At 39.4% G+C, this 18,086-nt stretch overlaps 1 protein-coding gene across 7 annotated transcripts in view; it reads left to right on the top strand.

The window, feature by feature from the left end:
• The window catches only part of esrrga (estrogen-related receptor gamma a), a 71,907-nt gene that overhangs the window by 22,528 nt on the left and 31,293 nt on the right, over positions 1-18,086 (top strand). For 4 of the 7 annotated variants that reach the window (XM_026171462.2, XM_026171444.2, XM_026171479.2 and 1 more), the window contains 3 exons: positions 90-514; positions 6,261-6,389; positions 17,870-17,980. In XM_026171462.2, coding sequence (XP_026027247.2) covers positions 90-514; positions 6,261-6,389; positions 17,870-17,980 — 665 coding nt within the window. The remainder of the gene's footprint in view (positions 1-89; positions 515-6,260; positions 6,390-17,869; positions 17,981-18,086) is intronic. The other 3 variants (XM_026171471.2, XM_026171454.2, XM_080299613.1) reach the window with 1 other exon arrangement.

Here is an 18,086-nt window from a genome sequence, read left to right as displayed (position 1 = left end):
CCTAACTTTCCACACTCATGATTATCTTTCTTCATATTAACATTTTCCTGTAATGTTTTTTCCCCTCTTGTTCTGTCTCACTCTCTCAGGCTTCTCTGCAGAATGTCCAGTAAGGAGCGCCACCTTGAGTCCAGTTGTCCGTCCTCTTTTATAAAGACTGAGCCGTCTAGTCCTGCCTCCCTGACTGATAGTCTAAACCATCACTCCCCTGGTGGCTCCAGCGACGCCTCAGGCTCATATTCGTCCACGATGAACGGTCACCCCAATGGCTTAGACTCCCCAAGCCTTTATGGCTCCAACGCAGGGACCCTAGGACCTGCTGGCGGCCCTGGATCAAAGCGTTATGAGGACTGTTCATCAACCATTGGGGAAGATTCACAAATTAAGTGCGAGTACATGTTGAATTCCATGCCCAAGAGGCTGTGTCTTGTGTGCGGGGACATTGCGTCAGGTTACCACTATGGAGTGGCATCCTGCGAGGCCTGCAAGGCCTTCTTCAAACGCACCATCCAAGGTTGGCTTCTATTTTAACTTTGTATCTACATTTGTCTTTGTTTCGCTTGTCTACATTTCACTCTACATCTTGCCTCTTGCTGTTTAAGCTCCACTATTTAGTTTATCTCGCTTGGTTTTGTTTTAATATTTTTATTAGTGGTTCAGTTCTTCCACCAGTTTTTTCATCAAAATCTGTGGTTGTGTATTGTTTAAGATTAGACTAGAATAGCTGCTTGTTTGTTTGTTTTTGTAAATCCATTTGACAGTGTCTTAAAGACAGCAGTAAATAATATAAATAATATATATTAATCAAAGATAAAGAAACTTTTTAAAAATGTAAAGACGTTAGTAGGTTGGCTGCAGAGACAGCAAGGTCATATGTTTGAGGTAAGCATGATGCTCTCTATATTGACCTAAATGGTATCCTTAAAAAAGCTTTCACCTAAAAGTACCTAAAACCTTGATAAAAGTAAAGTGAATATTTATACTATTTTTAATAAAAGGAACATACTAATCAAATTACACACACACTCAGACATGCACACACACCTGAACTAAATTCAGGACATATGATGAAAGCCTCAGGCCAGATGTAAACCCAGATTTTTTATAAGGTACGTCTCCCTCCTCCTCTAAGTGAGCCACCAGGACACCCACATAGCCTATTTCCTCTTTCCCCTTCACCCATTCTCCCCATCACACACGTTCACATTTATACATCTATCTAGGTACATAAACCAACCCCCAAAATCTACACCCACTTTTTAACCTCAACCTTGACCTTTTCTTCACGAATAATTTTGGAGCAGTGTTTGCATTCCCAGATCTAGCTGCTCATACATCACAGGAAGCGGTTTAGCCATAAGCTTGTTGTCTGTGCGATAACGTAGCATCAGAGTCGGGTCACGAGTCATGTCTAAAGATCAAGAGTTCAGGGGTTGAAGAGAGAAAGGATAGAGAATAATCCACATGATGAGAGGAGTGCCAGGAATGAAGCACAGTATACTGTACAGGAAGATTAACAACTTGATTGATGATCTTTGTGTTGTGTTTTGTTTTGTTTTTTAATTTCACAGTAGAAATTTGATGATAGATAGATAGATAGATAGATAGATAGATAGATAGATAGATAGATAGATAGATAGATAGATAGATAGATAGATAGAAAGAAGGCGGTAAACTTTTGAAAACCTTTGTGTTAGTGTTATAATCCTTCATGATTTGCTCAAGTTTTTTAAAAATAACTAACAGGCCCCATCTGTCAGCAGGACAGCCCACTTGTCAGTCAGTCTGCTACTGCAATAAGCACACTACTAGTCAGCCAGCCATCATCGATCCATTGAGTCAGTCAGTCAGTCAGTCATATCAGACAGGATTCATCTATCTGCCTTTCCATCCATCCACCTATCTGTCGGTGCTTTCTTTTGCCTCTGATAAGCAGCTTTCCCAGTAAAGCCCCAGAGACAGAGAGAGACAGGAAGATGTGAGGGGGTGGAAGTCCTACATTCACAAGATGGTCACCACTACCTGGAAACGACCTGTATGTGTTTATTATAGGATGAGATCAGGACACGGTGCAGCCCTGACAAATAGATTAGAGCACACGCATGTGACGACAAAGGCAGAGACATGCATACACACACCTAAACTCACAGTCGCTCAGTCATACAAAGACATCAACACGCATATAGCCATGGAATATTTATGTGGATAGGTTTAACCCTTAATTCATCTGTCACTGCGGTGGTGTCAAATAGTTGATGAACTCTATGTCTCATGTCATTTATTGGTTTGTTAAAGGTTAGGATAGAACGCAGCTACAGATTAAGTACAATATCCCAGATAACATATAGATAATGATGCTGTTTTGACTGGAAAACCTAATTTTAGTGTGACATTAAATAGCTTGAAAGCAGTGATATGTCCCTTTCTCTTCTAATTTCACTGTTTTTTTGTTTTTTATATATTTGTAATACACCATTTTCAAACCTTAAAGGTTGAATAACTAACTACTTTAATTATCATTTTACCTTTTAAAATTGTAATGGTAATGTAATATTTTACCTTATTATTGTGCTATAGCACTACTTTCTTGGATCCAGTGGACCAGTTGGGTTATGATATTATCTTTGGCTACCACACACAGCAACTTATCCTCAGATACTGTGGATGTTCTGCTTCTGCGTGTGGGCTTCTGTTCATCCAAATGCAAGTTTATGTGCACGTCTGTGCACATATTCCTATGCATGGTTGTGTGTTAGTGTGTGCGTCCTGGCAGGAAAGCAGGGCCAGCCTCAGATGGGCAGCAGCAGACATATTGGTATGTTTCAACCCATTAGCCAATAAAACCGCAGGTAATCACCAAAAAAACACCTCCAGCTGGACAGGGAGGAGAGCATGGGGTGGGAGAGGAAAGGAGAAGAGCGGAGAGAAGAGGTACAGATAAACAATAAGTTGAGACAAGGAATGAGAGAAAAGGAGGAAAGGGGAGGGTGGACTGGGCACATGGATGTAGGAAGGAATTAGGGGTATGTGCGCGCTGGCACGTTTGTGCATGTGTGTGTCGCAGCGTGGAGGAAGTGGCTCTGGCAGCTGCTGTTTCTGTGGCGTCAGTCCAGCGACACCTGACAACCTGCATCTATCACTCCCTTATTGAGAGAGGGGGATAAAGGGGAGTGAAGAGGAGGGCAAAGTATGGAAAAGGGAGGTATAGGGCAATGAAATGGAAAGAGAGAGCCAACAAGAGTGGAAAAAGAAAGGCGGTGGAGAGCACGAAAGAGCAAGATGAAGAAGGGGATAGTGATGTTCACACAAAGAGCAGTCAAAATGTGCAGTAAAAATGTCAGGTGGGAGACTAAAGAGAAATCGTTAGGGTAGTATTAAGTAATACCCATATTGACTTAAAGATGTTTATTCAGTAGTAGACACATTTCTCAATAGTTCAGGAGGCATAAATACATATTTGTGTTTTCTTTTTTTAAATGAATATTGCAAAATCCATACTTTGTGCAGGAGTTGCATTGTGGTGAATTCAAATTTGACTGAGAACCCTTATCCATTTTTCAACTCTGCCTTCTACCCATATTTTCTGTTCCTTATTGTATAAAAAGCCAAAGTGCCAAGGCAAAAGGTATATGAGAAAGGGGGGTTATAGGTATCAGGCTAGGAGAGGCAAAAGAGATACAGCATAGGGGATGGCAAGCCAAAACACACAGTAACATTCACATTACATGATCGGTACAATAGTGATCAATTGTCATGCAGCAGGGTGGACATACCAACATCTCAAAAGAGATTGCAGGGGATTTAAGGCCCTCGTATATACCCCGTCATTCACATAAACACACACATACAAACTTGCCTTTTTTACACAGGAGCCTCCAAGACCCTCTCTGATCTAAGCTTACTCCTGTGCACTGTAAGACACATAAAGAGAGAAATAAAGGCATACCTGCACAGAGAGGAGTGAGATTCTGTTATAAACCTTTCAAATGTAATTCCTGCCCTATACACCTACTCTGATGCATATATGTATCTGAACATGGAAAGGGATTCAGCATACAGTGCATGTTTATTTATCACATGAGATGTAACAGACACATTTGAATGTGTATGAATTAGACTGATGTAAACTACATTTTGCATAAATATGTGTATTACTAAAGTCCACAGATTTTTTTTCTAGGTGTTGTTGCAGTCAGGTACTGTAATCTGAAGTCTCACAGATGTTTCTGTCTTGGCTGTCACTTTAATCAATAAATTATATGGGTTTTTGTTATTGCCTGTTAACACTTACCTTCACAGTAGCAATCAGCATGTGTAGCTGTTAACATTTTTCATCACAGTGAGGGTTTTAAATATTTATTCTTAATGCTGCCAGCTGTATAAGTGGCTCTTTGCTGCAGTTAACAATTTAGCAGCCCTTGCTAGTTTTCTTGAAATGGCAAGGCCCATTAATGCATTCAGATTCTGTTTCATTAGCACATTTAGCCTTAGTGTCCTTCTTAATTGCTGAATTATTCTACTCCTCATGTATCATCAGCATGTAAAGCTCGTGTATAAGCTAACTAGTCCCACATATAGTGTCCATTAGACTGTAAGGGTTCCCTCAGCATCTAGCATGTTTAGCCTTTACTTTAACTAACAAGGCCAATTAATGGGTGTCTTGTTACCCATTAAGAAGTGTTTGTGCATTTAGCGTTTTCCCAAGCTAACTAGCCCCTTAATCAGGCCAGTAATGAGAAAACATCCTCTCCACAGCAGCAGTCAATAGTAATCACTGTTTACTCTGTTTCAGTGGGAGATGTATTGGCTTGCTGGAATACTGTAGTTATCAGGTGGGCATTGGTGAAAGAGAAAGGGATATTTTTCTTTTCACATCCGAATGCAGGTCTTAATACTGATAAATAAACCTGAACATTGAAACAGGTTGGGCAATCTGTAACAATTCAAGCTGTTCCAACAAATCCATAACTATGTTTTGTTCTGAACTGGGAGTAAGTAAATAATTAAGTGGAGGAAATGAGCAGAAATGGAGCTGCAAATAAGAAGACTAACAAGTGGGAAGGAAAAAAATGAGAGGAAAATGGCCACAGGAGCCAAAAAAGATGTTAAAATGCCTCGTTTAGATGTACAGTATATTTTAGTAAAATTAAAAAGATATAAAAGGTATAAGGAAATAAAAGATAGGACAATATACTACTATAATACAGTACGTATGAGAAAGAGTAAAGTACCCACAGAAGTGCTATTAGACTCACTCAGAGTGATGTTTTGGTTGGCCTCGGTTGTGAAGTTAATAGACTTCGGTTAATAATCTTGCTTTCAACACTGCATCCAAGTGTCACCGCCTGTCCTGCTGCTAAGTCACGCAATCTTAGTTGACTTTATGGTCTCATGTAACGTAGACATATCACCTCTGTTAGTGCATACACAGATACACTTCTGTGTTTTTTAAACAGCAATACAGGTGGTGTTCCTGGCAACCAATTTTGTAGTAAAATAAAACAAACATTTTGAATAATTAATTGAAAAAACATTTTAAAAATGGGCAAAATTTTGGGCAGTTTAATAAACACTGGGAAACATTTGTCTCCTCGCCCATCTACAAGCCACTCTAAACCTTATTTTTCAGTAATGAAATCACTTGGTGCTCTCTATGACACTGCACACATATGACATTAGATTAGTTTGTGGCTAACACCCGTAATGCTAGCGTGAAAGCCTTCCTTCAAGTCTGTGCAGAACATGGTGATATATTCTTCCTGTCAAGTGCTTATATGCCACTTTAATCTGACACAGCCTACATATATCAGTACACTTTCTGGTCAAAATACTGCAGGTCTGTCAAAGGTCAAGACAGAGGTAGCTCAATCCATCCATCCATCTATTTTCTTAACTGGTTATCCAGCAAGGGTCAAAGGGATGCTGGAGAATATCCCAGGTGCTACAGGGCAAGATGCAGGGTACAACCAGGATAGTTTGCCAGTCATAAGGCTAGAACAGAGAGGCAGACAACCACCTACATTCCCATCCAAACCTATGGATAAATGAAAATCGACATGAAGAGAATATGCAAAGTCCACACAACCCTTCATGAATGCCAAAACTGGGAGCATTTTTGCTCTGAGGTTCTGTCCATAGTCATCATTTTATGGTTTGTTGTATTGCATACATGTGTCTGTGTGCTCTGTGTTTGTGCTGATGTGTCTATCTGAAATGAAACCTTTTTGTCTATCTTTCTCCAACATGTCTACGTGCCGCAGGCAACATTGAGTACAGCTGTCCAGCCACCAATGAGTGCGAGATCACCAAGAGGAGACGCAAGTCGTGCCAGGCCTGCCGCTTCATGAAGTGTCTGACTGTTGGCATGCTGAGGGAGGGTAAGGGAAAAGGTCTCTTCTTTATATTTTTCGGCTAAATGTGCTACATGTAGCATTTTAACGTCAATTAGGTATTCTGCATCTTAAGCAAACTTTCACATAACGTTGTATTAGCTTACTCATTTGTATGAACGTATTGAACAACGCTACATGCAACTTCTACATGATAATTTGTGTGTGTGTGTGTGTGTGTGTGTGTGTGTGTGTGTGTGTGTGTGTGTGTGTGTGTGTGTGTGTGTGTGTGTGAGAATGCACGGTTGAGTTTAGTTTTAACATCTAAATTCACAAGTTACACTCAGAAATTTATAAGGGCATGTACACACGCAGACCAATTAACAACACTGTATACATGGCTTTTAATTTTGGTTTGCTCAAATAAAGATACAAATTTCAGGTTAACGGCGACGCTCAGCAGTTGTTCAGTGGTGTTGAAAGGTAAAAAAAACACAAGCGGTATTATCTGCCCCCACACCACTTTGATTAAATACACTCACTCTCTCATTTTCACACTCCCATGTTGCCTTTTGCCTCTTTCTCTCCCTCTTGTCTGCCCACCTCTGACCTTTTTACTCCCACTGCACTTCCAACGATGAAAGGAGAGAGAGGAGTGGCGAGTGTTAAAGAGAAAGACTGGGAGAGAGAAAGAGGGATAGAGGAAGGGGGAAGGTGCAAGAAACCGAGGGGAGGAGATGGGGAGGAGTGGGGAGAGAGATTGATTTATAGGAGCAGAGGAGAGGGACCAAGGGAGGATGAGAGGCAGGGGGAGGATGGTTGAATGAAGCAGAAAGCGTGTGAGAGAGTAAGAGTAGAAGAGAGGAGGGTCAAGGTTGTAATTGATGGGAGACCTGGCCTACGCCCCCTTCCCTACAGTGGTCAGGGAGCATGCCTGTGCCGATGCCTGCCAGCCCTTCCTCCATCCATTTCTGTCTTCATCTAGCCCTACTATTCTCCCGCTCATTATTACTGTACTCTTTCTGATGCTTTTTTAAATGTCTTATAGCCATTGTCCTTCATGTTTTTGTGCATCCTGTCGGGACCATACCCGCTGCTTTTTAATCAGTTCAGGTAAACTGTTATAGAAAGAAAACAAAAACATGACAGCACATTGAGCTTTCTATACACATTTTTTTGAATTTATTTACATCTTGACGTACTGGAGATTTTAAAAAGTATAAAAATATAGCTGTACACATAATGAAATCTTGAAAGACAAGAACCTTGTCATTATTGTATAAACACCCCAAAGGAAATATGAAATTCAGGAAACTTTTCACTGTGAGCTTCAGAATTATCCAGAAGTTTCTTTTTAGTGTAGAAGCGCTCGACTCTGCCGCTCTCTTTCTTCCACTCACACACACTCACAAAAGGAGACACACAAACACACACACTCCCAACAAGCTGCTGTCGTAGCGTTTGTTCTCCCAGTTGATCTGACGTAGGCAGAACCTATGTCTCATCTCCTGTTTTGTCTCGAGTATGTGTATGTGGCCACAAACACGCACACACACGTGTAATAGCATGTATTATTGGCAGTTTCACCAGTCTCGCAGTTTACACAGCTGAGGCTGCATCCTCCTGCTTTACAAAGAAACCACATTTCCCTCGTCTAAAAAAAGTCACACAAGGCAATTTATTTATATTAACATTTTGCTATTAATACAACAGTTTTAAGTAATTTTTTTTCATCTATAGTTTGTGTAAAAGTTGGAATCTAGGGAAAACAAAACCAGATGCACTGATGTGCTCTTAAGTCTCATAGATAACCACTTATTTTATTGTAAAGGAATGTGCTATATGTAGCCGAGGGATATTGTATCGGTGTTTTTCTGTCCCAAGCAGGGAAACAAATAGCTGCCTTTTGTTGCCTCTGCCTCCGTACTCTACACACATATATCATGCGCACACACATCGGCCCACATATCTATACATCAACATGACAGACCACAGCCACCCCATTTGTTGTGCAATGTGTGAATTTAATACAGGGGTTTCTCGCTCTACATATGAATAAAGGTCATTTGGAAAATTGATACATCCATTTCCCCCTATTTCCATGTTTTAATTCCTTTTGAACCCTTGGGAAATTTGAAATGATCAACAGCTATATAAAAGAACTGAACATTTTCCTTCACCTTAGTTTTACTCTGCTGGAGGTGTTCTGTTAAAATATACAAATTATTGTCATTTTTAAAGAACTAGTAAATCTTGCTGATTTTCTCAAATTTTCCACTTTCCATTTTTTCCCCCTTGAATTTGGTCAAGATATTAAACGCATCATGACCCATACTTTGTCTGGAAAAATTTACTGAAAGGACTTTAAAGACTTAAAATATTAACCATGCAATATCAGGAAAAAAGTTGTGATTTCCTATTGCTAAACTATAAAAGAAAAGTTTTTTACTTTGTGAAACCTTGTGAATATTTCAACCTTTATGTTATTTCTTGTTTTCCTTCCAAAAATGTGAGTTCATTAAAGAGTTTTCTGCATAATGCACATATTTAGGTCTAGTAAGTCTTCTCAGCATTTCAGAGCATCAAAATTAATTAACATAATTAATCTACCCAGGTAAGCATCTTAATAAATCGGACAATGGATCTATTTCATATACAAAAAACACTAATTTAGGAGCATTGCCTACCATGTATCATACTGCCCTTCTGGCTGTAAGCAGTGTTACTGCAAAATTGCATAGATATAAATGGTAAGTGGCTAGATCAGTTAGTATCAGGGCTAACTATAGTTGTCAGGGGCTAGCTCACGGTAGAAAGGTGAAGATAAAGTGGTAAGGGTGGAGTGGGCAGGAAAACATGGAGTAGTGTGTGTCTTTCTGTGTGTGTGGATACTGTAGTTTACCCCTAAGGGCAAGATCAGCCTCAAATTAGCTTTGTCGCCCTGGGAGACAGAGAGGGTGAGATGAAGAGCAAGTGAGGCAGCAAGGAAGTGCGTGTGTTTGTTGGAGACTGAGAAAGAAGGAGAGAATAGGGGCCAGAGGGTCAGTAAACCAACTCTGAGTTGAGTTCTTTCTTTACATGTTCTCTTAAACACACACCTGATCATGTGAATGCACTCCCACTTGTCCATGTAAAATATTGGATTTTCTCAGCCACCACTGTGAGGACAAGAGGAGGCGAGGAGTAAGCGAGCAGGGGATAAACTGAAGGAAGGAACAAATACAGGGCACCCACCCACCAATATGTAGCAGCTAATTTCTGGAGCAAGGCAATTAAATGGCCTGGTTACATTATGAGAACTACCCCTCTGGCAATGGCTGTCTGTCCATTTTTAATGAGGTCATAATGATGCGTCAGCTGAAGACCAAAAGGTCATGAGGCGGGACTTAAATCTGCCTAGAGAGAGGGGAGTGGTAGTGAGAGAACAAGGGTGTGATTGCAGGTAAAAAAAAATTTATAAAAATTAACATATTAAAATGAAAGAAGGTTGAAAGAGATTTTTAACAATCCCAGAAGGTTTTTTTTTATTTAATTAAATCTGCAAAAAAGCAACAGTAATTACAATGTTGCTGTCAGTTCTTACCCTCCGTGCTCAAATGGCAAGGCAAGACCGACTTAATGCATTCAATATCAGCAGTAATGCATAGAATGATCGTGAACAGCAAAACACAGATCAGACATTTGAACATGAAACGCTTTGGCAGAGACACACAACCCAGGAGCCAGCAATATTCAGTAGGCGTGCATACTGTACATATGCTCATACTGACAGATTTGCTCTCTTACAACAGCAGCTTTGATGATGCCACGTCTGATGAATCGTGGTTAAACAGACAGAATGTGTTGAATCCAAAACCAAAGCCTCCATTTCTATAATGCCATTAACGGCCAGCTGGATTCAGATGGTGGACTACTAGAGGGACAAGTCCACGGACTGCAAATATAAACCTTGGCATAATGCCCCACACATGCACATATATACACACACATTAACAATCTGTGCCAACTTTGGCCATGCTCCCCACGGCCCCTAAGACCTAATGAGGGAGATCGGGTGGAAGGCCCCAGTCTGTGAGGGTGTGTTTGGTGTGGGTATATGCAGCTGGTGTAGTGTGCATCATAACTCCCCTCACAGCTCAGTGATCTTGACTGCTGCTGTCCAATTTCATCACTCGACACATATGCATTTATACACACTGTGCTGAAAACAATTGGCTGATAAACATATAAAGATCATTTCTTAAAAAAAAAAAAAGACTCGTTCCTTGAAAGATGCGAGTTATTAAAGGTTAAAAAATGATGAAATGACCAGGAGCAGTTTAAGGGTCAGTGAATAAACAGGATCGTAGAAGAAGCTGAAAAAAACAATATAAAGGATGCAGAGTGGGTGATGGAGAGAGGGAATGAGACAAGAAGAGAGGGGAAACAAAGGAGGAGAGCGCCAGACAACTGGTGGCGTCTGGTGTTCCCCTTGGGAAACTTGTAGCTAAATCTGGCCCTGTAGCATCTGTCCTGCATGAGTGTGTGCGAGTCCGTGTGTGTGCAAATGGCATCTAGTTGCATCCCAGCTAGAAAGGAGCGATAATGGAGATGGTGTGACGAGAGATCTGTCTAAGTGGTCCACTTTCTCTCACGTACACTTTCTTTTTGAGGAGAGGGGAAGAGAGGAGACCTTTGACCTTTGTCAAACCCTTCATTGGCATCATTTTTTGCCAGCAAACATAACTAAAACAAAACTTTAACATATGTACGATTTTAGCCCAACCCACTACCCAAAACCCTCAAGAAGAAATACACAAAAATAAATAAATGAATAAATACATACCTACATTCAGTGGAATAATAAAAATGCAAAAGTCAGATAATATGCCATTACATTGCAAAGGACACCAGTTACATTGGACATTAATGACTCCCCAAACAGAAACAAAATCTTCAGTGTCAGATAACATTTTATGATACACAAATTTTATTTTTTTTATTTATTTTTTTTATTTTTACAGATCCTATCACTTTGATCTGATCTTCACATCAGCTCATGCTTGATGCTCATGCATGCCTGACCTATTAGAAGGTTAATCAGATACATCTTGGCTATGTCACAAAGTACTTTGGATTAAAAAAAAAAAGAAAAAAAGACTGTCTTTTAAAATGATCCTTGAACCAGCAGTAGATGCTTCTTCATATAGTGCCAGTTTCTGTCCAAAAATGCTGATGTCCTTTTGGCCAGTTATAAAAAGTGTCACATCATCAGCATATAGCTGACAAGCTCACTGTGATTATTACTTCATTCGCAAAGGTCAACTCTGGACATCCCTGCCTGATGCCTCTTTGAATAGGGACAGGTCGGCTAAGTCCTTCCCCCACTTTTACAATAACAGTGGTGCCTGAATACAACAACCTGATCCAAATAGTCAAAGTTTTGCCAGAACTAAAGACCTCTAATATTCTAAATAAATAATAATGATCAACTCTGTGAAATGCCTTTTCCTGATCCTGGAGTTTAAACAAATCAAAAATGTCTTAATTTTCTGGATTTCTCAAATCCAAAAAAATCCACATCAAATTATTCATAATAATCCATTTAGGAAATGATGTTTAATTGACATGATTGACGTGTAATCTTTAAGTGTGTTACATAAACACATTTAACACAAATTTTACAGTCTGTACATCAGAGTTAATCTCATCTGCAGTTCTTTAGCTAGTCGAGACCTCTTTTTTGGGTAGCAATGTCAGAGCTGCCCTTGACTGCAGCTCGGTCTAAACAGTCTATCAGAACTTCTTATAGCTCCTTTTTCCAGCATAGTCTAGAATTTCTTCTGAAATTTGTCAGGAAGCCCATCAACCTGAGATGAACCTCAAGTTCATCAAAAGAAATGGTGGTCCCCTGGAAAGCAGCAACCTGCCTAAAGCCTTCCGTCCATTGTCCCAAGGCCTGTTACCCAGATCTCCAAGCTTCCGCTGTATTCTTGTTGAGTTATGAGCATAAACATTTGTGAGTAAAAATGTCTTATCCGTTGAATGTACTTTCGTTACTTTCACCACTTGGGTCCTACCCTACTCCGCTTCACACATTGAAGCATTTATTAAAATGAAGAAAATAAAACTGCTACAGCCCACACTAAGATTAGTGCCATAACTAAGAAAACACTGCCCCCTCAAACCAATTCCTCCTTCAGCTTCATTATCTAATACGCTGTGTTTCCTCTAAAGGATCATATCATTGTTTTTATTTCCACTAAGCTCGGCTGTTACTGCTCGCCTTTCTCTATCCTTGCTCCCATTGATGTTTAATGTTCCCATTCTTAAAACATTCATAACAAGCAGAAAGAAGAAAAAGAGGATAGTGAAATGCTTCCAAGAGAACACCACTTTCTGTGCTCAGGACTTTTTGCTGTACTTTTCTTCAATTTTTCCTCCTCAATTTAGTCACTATCTTTTTCAGATTTAACCTTTTTTTTTTGGTTTGTTCAGCTGTTCACAACAAACCACTCTCCTTATCTTTGGAAGAGATTTAATAAATCAATCAACATCTGGAAAAAGTCTAGCTTTGACAGACTGTCTGCCAAAGATTTCATTGAAAAAGCAGTTGATATCCTGTAACAAATGTGTGACTGCTCATCCATCAGATACAATGTTGGAAACATGTTGTCTTCCTCATTTTCAACATTCAAAAAGGATGCAGTTATACCTCGATTCTGAGGCACACCTGTCATTGCTAATCTCTGGCTATCACCTTGATTTTCTTCCACTGCTCCTCTCTTGCATTTCATCTCATATGTCTGTTTTCAGTGTGTGGGGGTCCTTTGTGCAGACACGAATAGCATTTGTGTCCAATGTCATACTATACATAACATTTCATACTGGCAAAGCTTTCATAAACCGGCATTTTAATAATTGACTTTGAAAGATACTTCCTGAGTCTGGAAAAGAGGCATTCAGGTAGATGTCTCAGAAGAGACTGAATGCGCTGTAGTCTGACGTCTTTGCAGTGGAATGAAACTGTTCTAAAGCCACCAGCGAACTTTCCAAAGTGGGTCAGCTCTTTTTCCAGCAGTTCATTAGGGATGACACCAGAGACGGTAATTTGTGTTGAAGGCAAAAATAACGGTGGAACAAATCACTGAAGATAAATTTTTCCTACGTTCAAGGACGGCATGTAAAGAAAATTTGTAAAAAAGACACATTCCAAATGTCCCAAAATCACTCAGCAGCTTGTTTATTTTATTATCCAACAATCAAAGATATTTATTTATGTAAGAGGAATATTAGTGACAGAAGATGAGAACACAGCCTTAAAAAGCAAAAATAAAGCCACGTTTTAAGGATCTCACTCGAGCTCACGCACGCTCACAGATTCACACACCAGTGACAGCCACCTGCCCACTGCCTTGGGCAATGCTCTTCTGATCTGTTCTGGTCGAAACAAACATCACCGCACACACTTTTCTCCCAATTTTCATCACGTCCATTTCGCTTCTTTATTTTTATTTCTTACATTTTTTTGTTTTTTTTATTTGAGCTACATAACCTGATTTTCTGATTTTCTGATGTTGAAGCATTGGAACAGCAGTTACATGACTTTGTAACTTTGTAACTTTGTAACCCAATTGTATTGAACACATAGGGACAATCTTGGATGTCATTTCATCAACACTGCAGTTTAAAACACACAATAGGTCAGAGTCAGGGAGAAGGTGTTCAGCTTTTTTACAGCTTTAAAATTACTACCACTTCTATCATTCTATACTGTCCTCGTCCAGTTTCCTTGTGTCTTGACTTTTTCAGCGTTCCTCCATTTTTATTTTTTTTTTGTGATGCCTCTTTCTCTTTCTCAACCAAAATCCAGATATTTTATTTGTCTACCTACTCCTCTCTTCACTTTGTTCCATACCTCTCACTTCTTTTCCTTCTTTCATTCTCTTATCATGACATTGATCATCTGAAATCAATCCACATTGTGTTTTTCTGTCCACCCTCTTTTGTTTTTTCCTCTGTCTTTCTCTTGCATGCACACTTAGATGTCAAAGGCATTTGGCTCGTAATCCTTCAACTGTTCAAGAACACGCACACATTCGCTGACACAGAGTGACGCCAGTGCAGTGTAAAAATCTATGCTGATGTGATCAGTGCAGATCGTGCTATTGACAGACAGCAATATTCCCACGATAGGAATGATTCACCTTCATCACTGTCACAGAGTCAGTCAGTTGGGTGTGTATATGAATGTGCACAGACTATGACAAAAGTGGTATAATCAAGGCATGTAGCTTAACCTACTGTATTTTGAAAAGGTAAATATGCAGTATTAATTGCGCAATTTCATGTGCATCTGACATTCATAACAAAAATGTTTTGTGATGCAAAACAAATTGTGGTATTTGTTAGATACTTGTTTGTGTGTTTGAGTGAAAAGTTGTCTAGCTGGGACTTACTCTCTCCTTCTCCTATAATTTCATAGCCTGTAAACTACTTTCTTCCCTCTTTTCCCCCTTTGCTACACTATTTTGTAATAATCGCTTAATGTGTTTTAGCATTTATTTATTCAAACTCAATTTTTCCCAATTCCCATTTTACTGTTACTGTTCTTCCATGCCCTTGCCCTTTTTTTTCTATATGCATTAATTCTTTTTCTGATCGCTAAATTTACGTTCCCGTTGCCTTTTTCCCTCTTCCCTCTCTACTCGTTTCTTCTTTCCGCTCTCCACATTCCTTTCCTCCTCTCCCCTCTTGCCCATTCTTTATGATTTGAAGGCTCATTTGTTAAAAGGAGGTAGCCCACTCTCACTCTTCCCCTAGCTTCCTCTTGTCTCTTTTTTGTGGGCTTTGGAAATATAATTTTCAATTTTTAATTTGATTCATTTAGATTTGATCATTAATCAGTGCTGAGAGAGAGTTAATTTGGTGGAAAATAGATGAGGTAGTTAGAGAGGGCTCTTTATGAAGTGAGCTTAGCCCAGCACTGGGTCTTTTAGGTATATGGGAAAGAGAAAGAGTAAAATTAAGAGTCTGCATGTAAGAGTTTATATTATGTACAAGAGAAAAAAGCCTCAGTGTAACTGAAAGTAGTTTGAAAGTGTGACAAGACTAGCAGTTTCTCCCAGCCTCTGTTACATTCAACTTTTCTGGTTTACAGCACATCAGACAAATTGCAAACAAATTACATAAGAAATTAGTATCTGAACTTACAACCTAATGTTGGTTTATATAAAAATACAACATACTGTGATGTAAATACATTCGCAAAGCAACATACCACATGTGAGTATCTGCCCTTCTCAGCTGAGGAATTACATTTTTATGTAAAAAACAAAAGAACAAGACAAAAACAACAATACTAAATACAGAAAAAGTACTTAATCTTAGAATCTAACTGCACCGTGTAATAGCACTATCTGGGCAGAAATTAATAAAGCTTATTGCTTTTTGTTACTGTCCTTGACAGGGAAGGACACGATTGACCTGGAAACTGCCTTAGTTAGTTTAACTGCTCCCATGAGTAACATAACATTCAGTTTTCTTCTGCTTTAATATTATGCTGCTTTCTTACAGTATATTACTAGCATGGCTAGTTATACCATAGTTATGTATTTTGTGGTGGTTTGCACAGTGTCTTTGTGCACTGCGGAACAAGCAGAAGTTACAGGTGTTTCATAAATACACACAGAGACACGTGAAACATTTTCCCCAAATCTTTTTTTTTTTTTTGACAGAACCACAAGTTTTTGTGTCTGTTTCAATATGTCACTATATTATGAATCTGTAATCTCGAAGCTTTAAATCACTGACATGCTTCTTTTAAGCTATGTCCCATTTGTTTCATTTAGTCAATAATTTTCTCTCATCCTAACACTTACCTTTTTCCTGCCCTCTGTTTCTATCAGCCCCCATTTATTTTTTCATTTTTTGGCCAACCACTGATGCAGGTAGCAGCTGAAAAAGCTGCTTGTCTGGACTTACCTAAACACAACATAGATGTGTGGGTTAGCGAGGTGTAGACATTGTATAAGTGTGTATGTGCTAGAAAAAGCAAAGAGTGGGTGTGTGAGTGGTTTGTACCCCCTGGTGTTAAGAGTCTCTTGACCGTTTGCTGACACTGGCCCCCCCACTGTACCTGGACTGTCAGCCCTTCTGTCTACCTGTCCCTGTCTCAGGCATTTTCACACATACACACAGATGCATGTAATGTTCAGTTCACTGGTTTGACTACTGCCTGAGCTCATTACGAATTTTTAAATGAATATATTTCCATGTGCACTCATGCCAACATGGTATATTTGGAATAAAGGTAGTCTTCAAAACGTTCAAATAAACAAACTCATATAAAACAGGAGAACATATCGACTTACAAATGCACAAAGATGCTCCCTGACATTTTTCTCCTGCTGCCAATAGAAGTCTTTCTGTTAAATCTCTTGAGGTTTGTTGTCATGAATGTGGTCAGCACATTTTTTAGAGGATTTAAACGTCTCTATGTGAGCAAATCTCTCTCTTGCTTTCACACGCCTATTGCTTTCCTTTCCATCATCCATCCTTTTTCTCTCCAACTTCTTGGATGGATGGATAGATGCACAAAACTGAAAGACTGTCAGAAAAATGTGTTTAACGTTATTTACCTAATTTACATGCTTTCACTATACAGTTCAGTCTCTTTTCTAATACTTTGCAGTTTCCCCTGCTCTCTGTTCACCCTCAACATAATATGGTTTGGTATATCACAGCATCCAGTATATTTTATGGTGCTAGTGTGCGCTAATGTTTAAAATAAGCCAAAGCCTTTAAAATTGTGAGTTTAATTCATTGTATAAAAGTCTGATTACTAATTTAATATCTAAAAGATGAGATACACATGGTGGGCCTCATTCTGCAGCCATTCTAGTAATTAATTTTGTATCTCCTCCTAAAGTTACTAATTTTATTGCTTAATAGCAGAAGCCTAGACTCATCTAAAGATTTGGCATCCTCTTAAACCCTCTTATCCTTTCCTTTCCTTTCTTCTCCTCTCCTTTCCTCTTCTCTCCTCCTCCAGGGTACATGACACCTCTGTCTTTCTTATCCATCTTTAAGTGGTAACCACGGTAACATCCAATCCCCTGAGAGATAGGTCTAATTAAATTAGGACTCCTTTGTGTCAATTAATTAACGAGACAGAGAGGGAGACAGCAATAGAGAGACCAAGATTGGGCAAGAGACAGTAAAAGAGTCGGAAAGCCAGAGAGTCAAAGTGAGCAAGAGGGGCCTTCTACTCAAATGGCTTCTATAAATTAGTCTTGTTGTAGAAGAAAAGGAGAAAAAGTGAGTTTAGCAAGCCTAAGAATAACAAAAGAGTGAATACTTAACACGCACATACATACAGACCCAGCCTTGTAAATCAAAGATCCATCTCCCTCCTCCTTTTACTATCTGCTTGCATAGAAGGCGATGCGAGTCTCATTTTTCTTGCCATCATTAACTACTCAAAGAGATTAAAATCTGTCTTTATTTTTTGTGTAATGTACACTATATTGATACATACTTCTCTCTGTCATTTCTCACAGGTGTTCGTCTGGACAGGGTTCGCGGTGGAAGACAGAAGTACAAACGCCGGATAGATGCAGACAACAGCCCGTACCTGAATCCACAGCTGGCTCTGCCCCCCAAGAAGCCATGTAAGAAAACACACATGCAAAAAAACACACATGCTCTGACTACAAACAGCATGTAAGATGGTGCTTTTCTCTACAAAGTTGACGTGGGATTTTCAAGGACACATGC

This window comes from Astatotilapia calliptera, chromosome 1 (assembly GCF_964374335.1).
Source record: "Astatotilapia calliptera chromosome 1, fAstCal68.1, whole genome shotgun sequence".
NCBI lineage: Eukaryota > Metazoa > Chordata > Actinopteri > Cichliformes > Cichlidae > Astatotilapia > Astatotilapia calliptera.
This window is presented reverse-complemented; position numbering and strand designations above follow the sequence as displayed.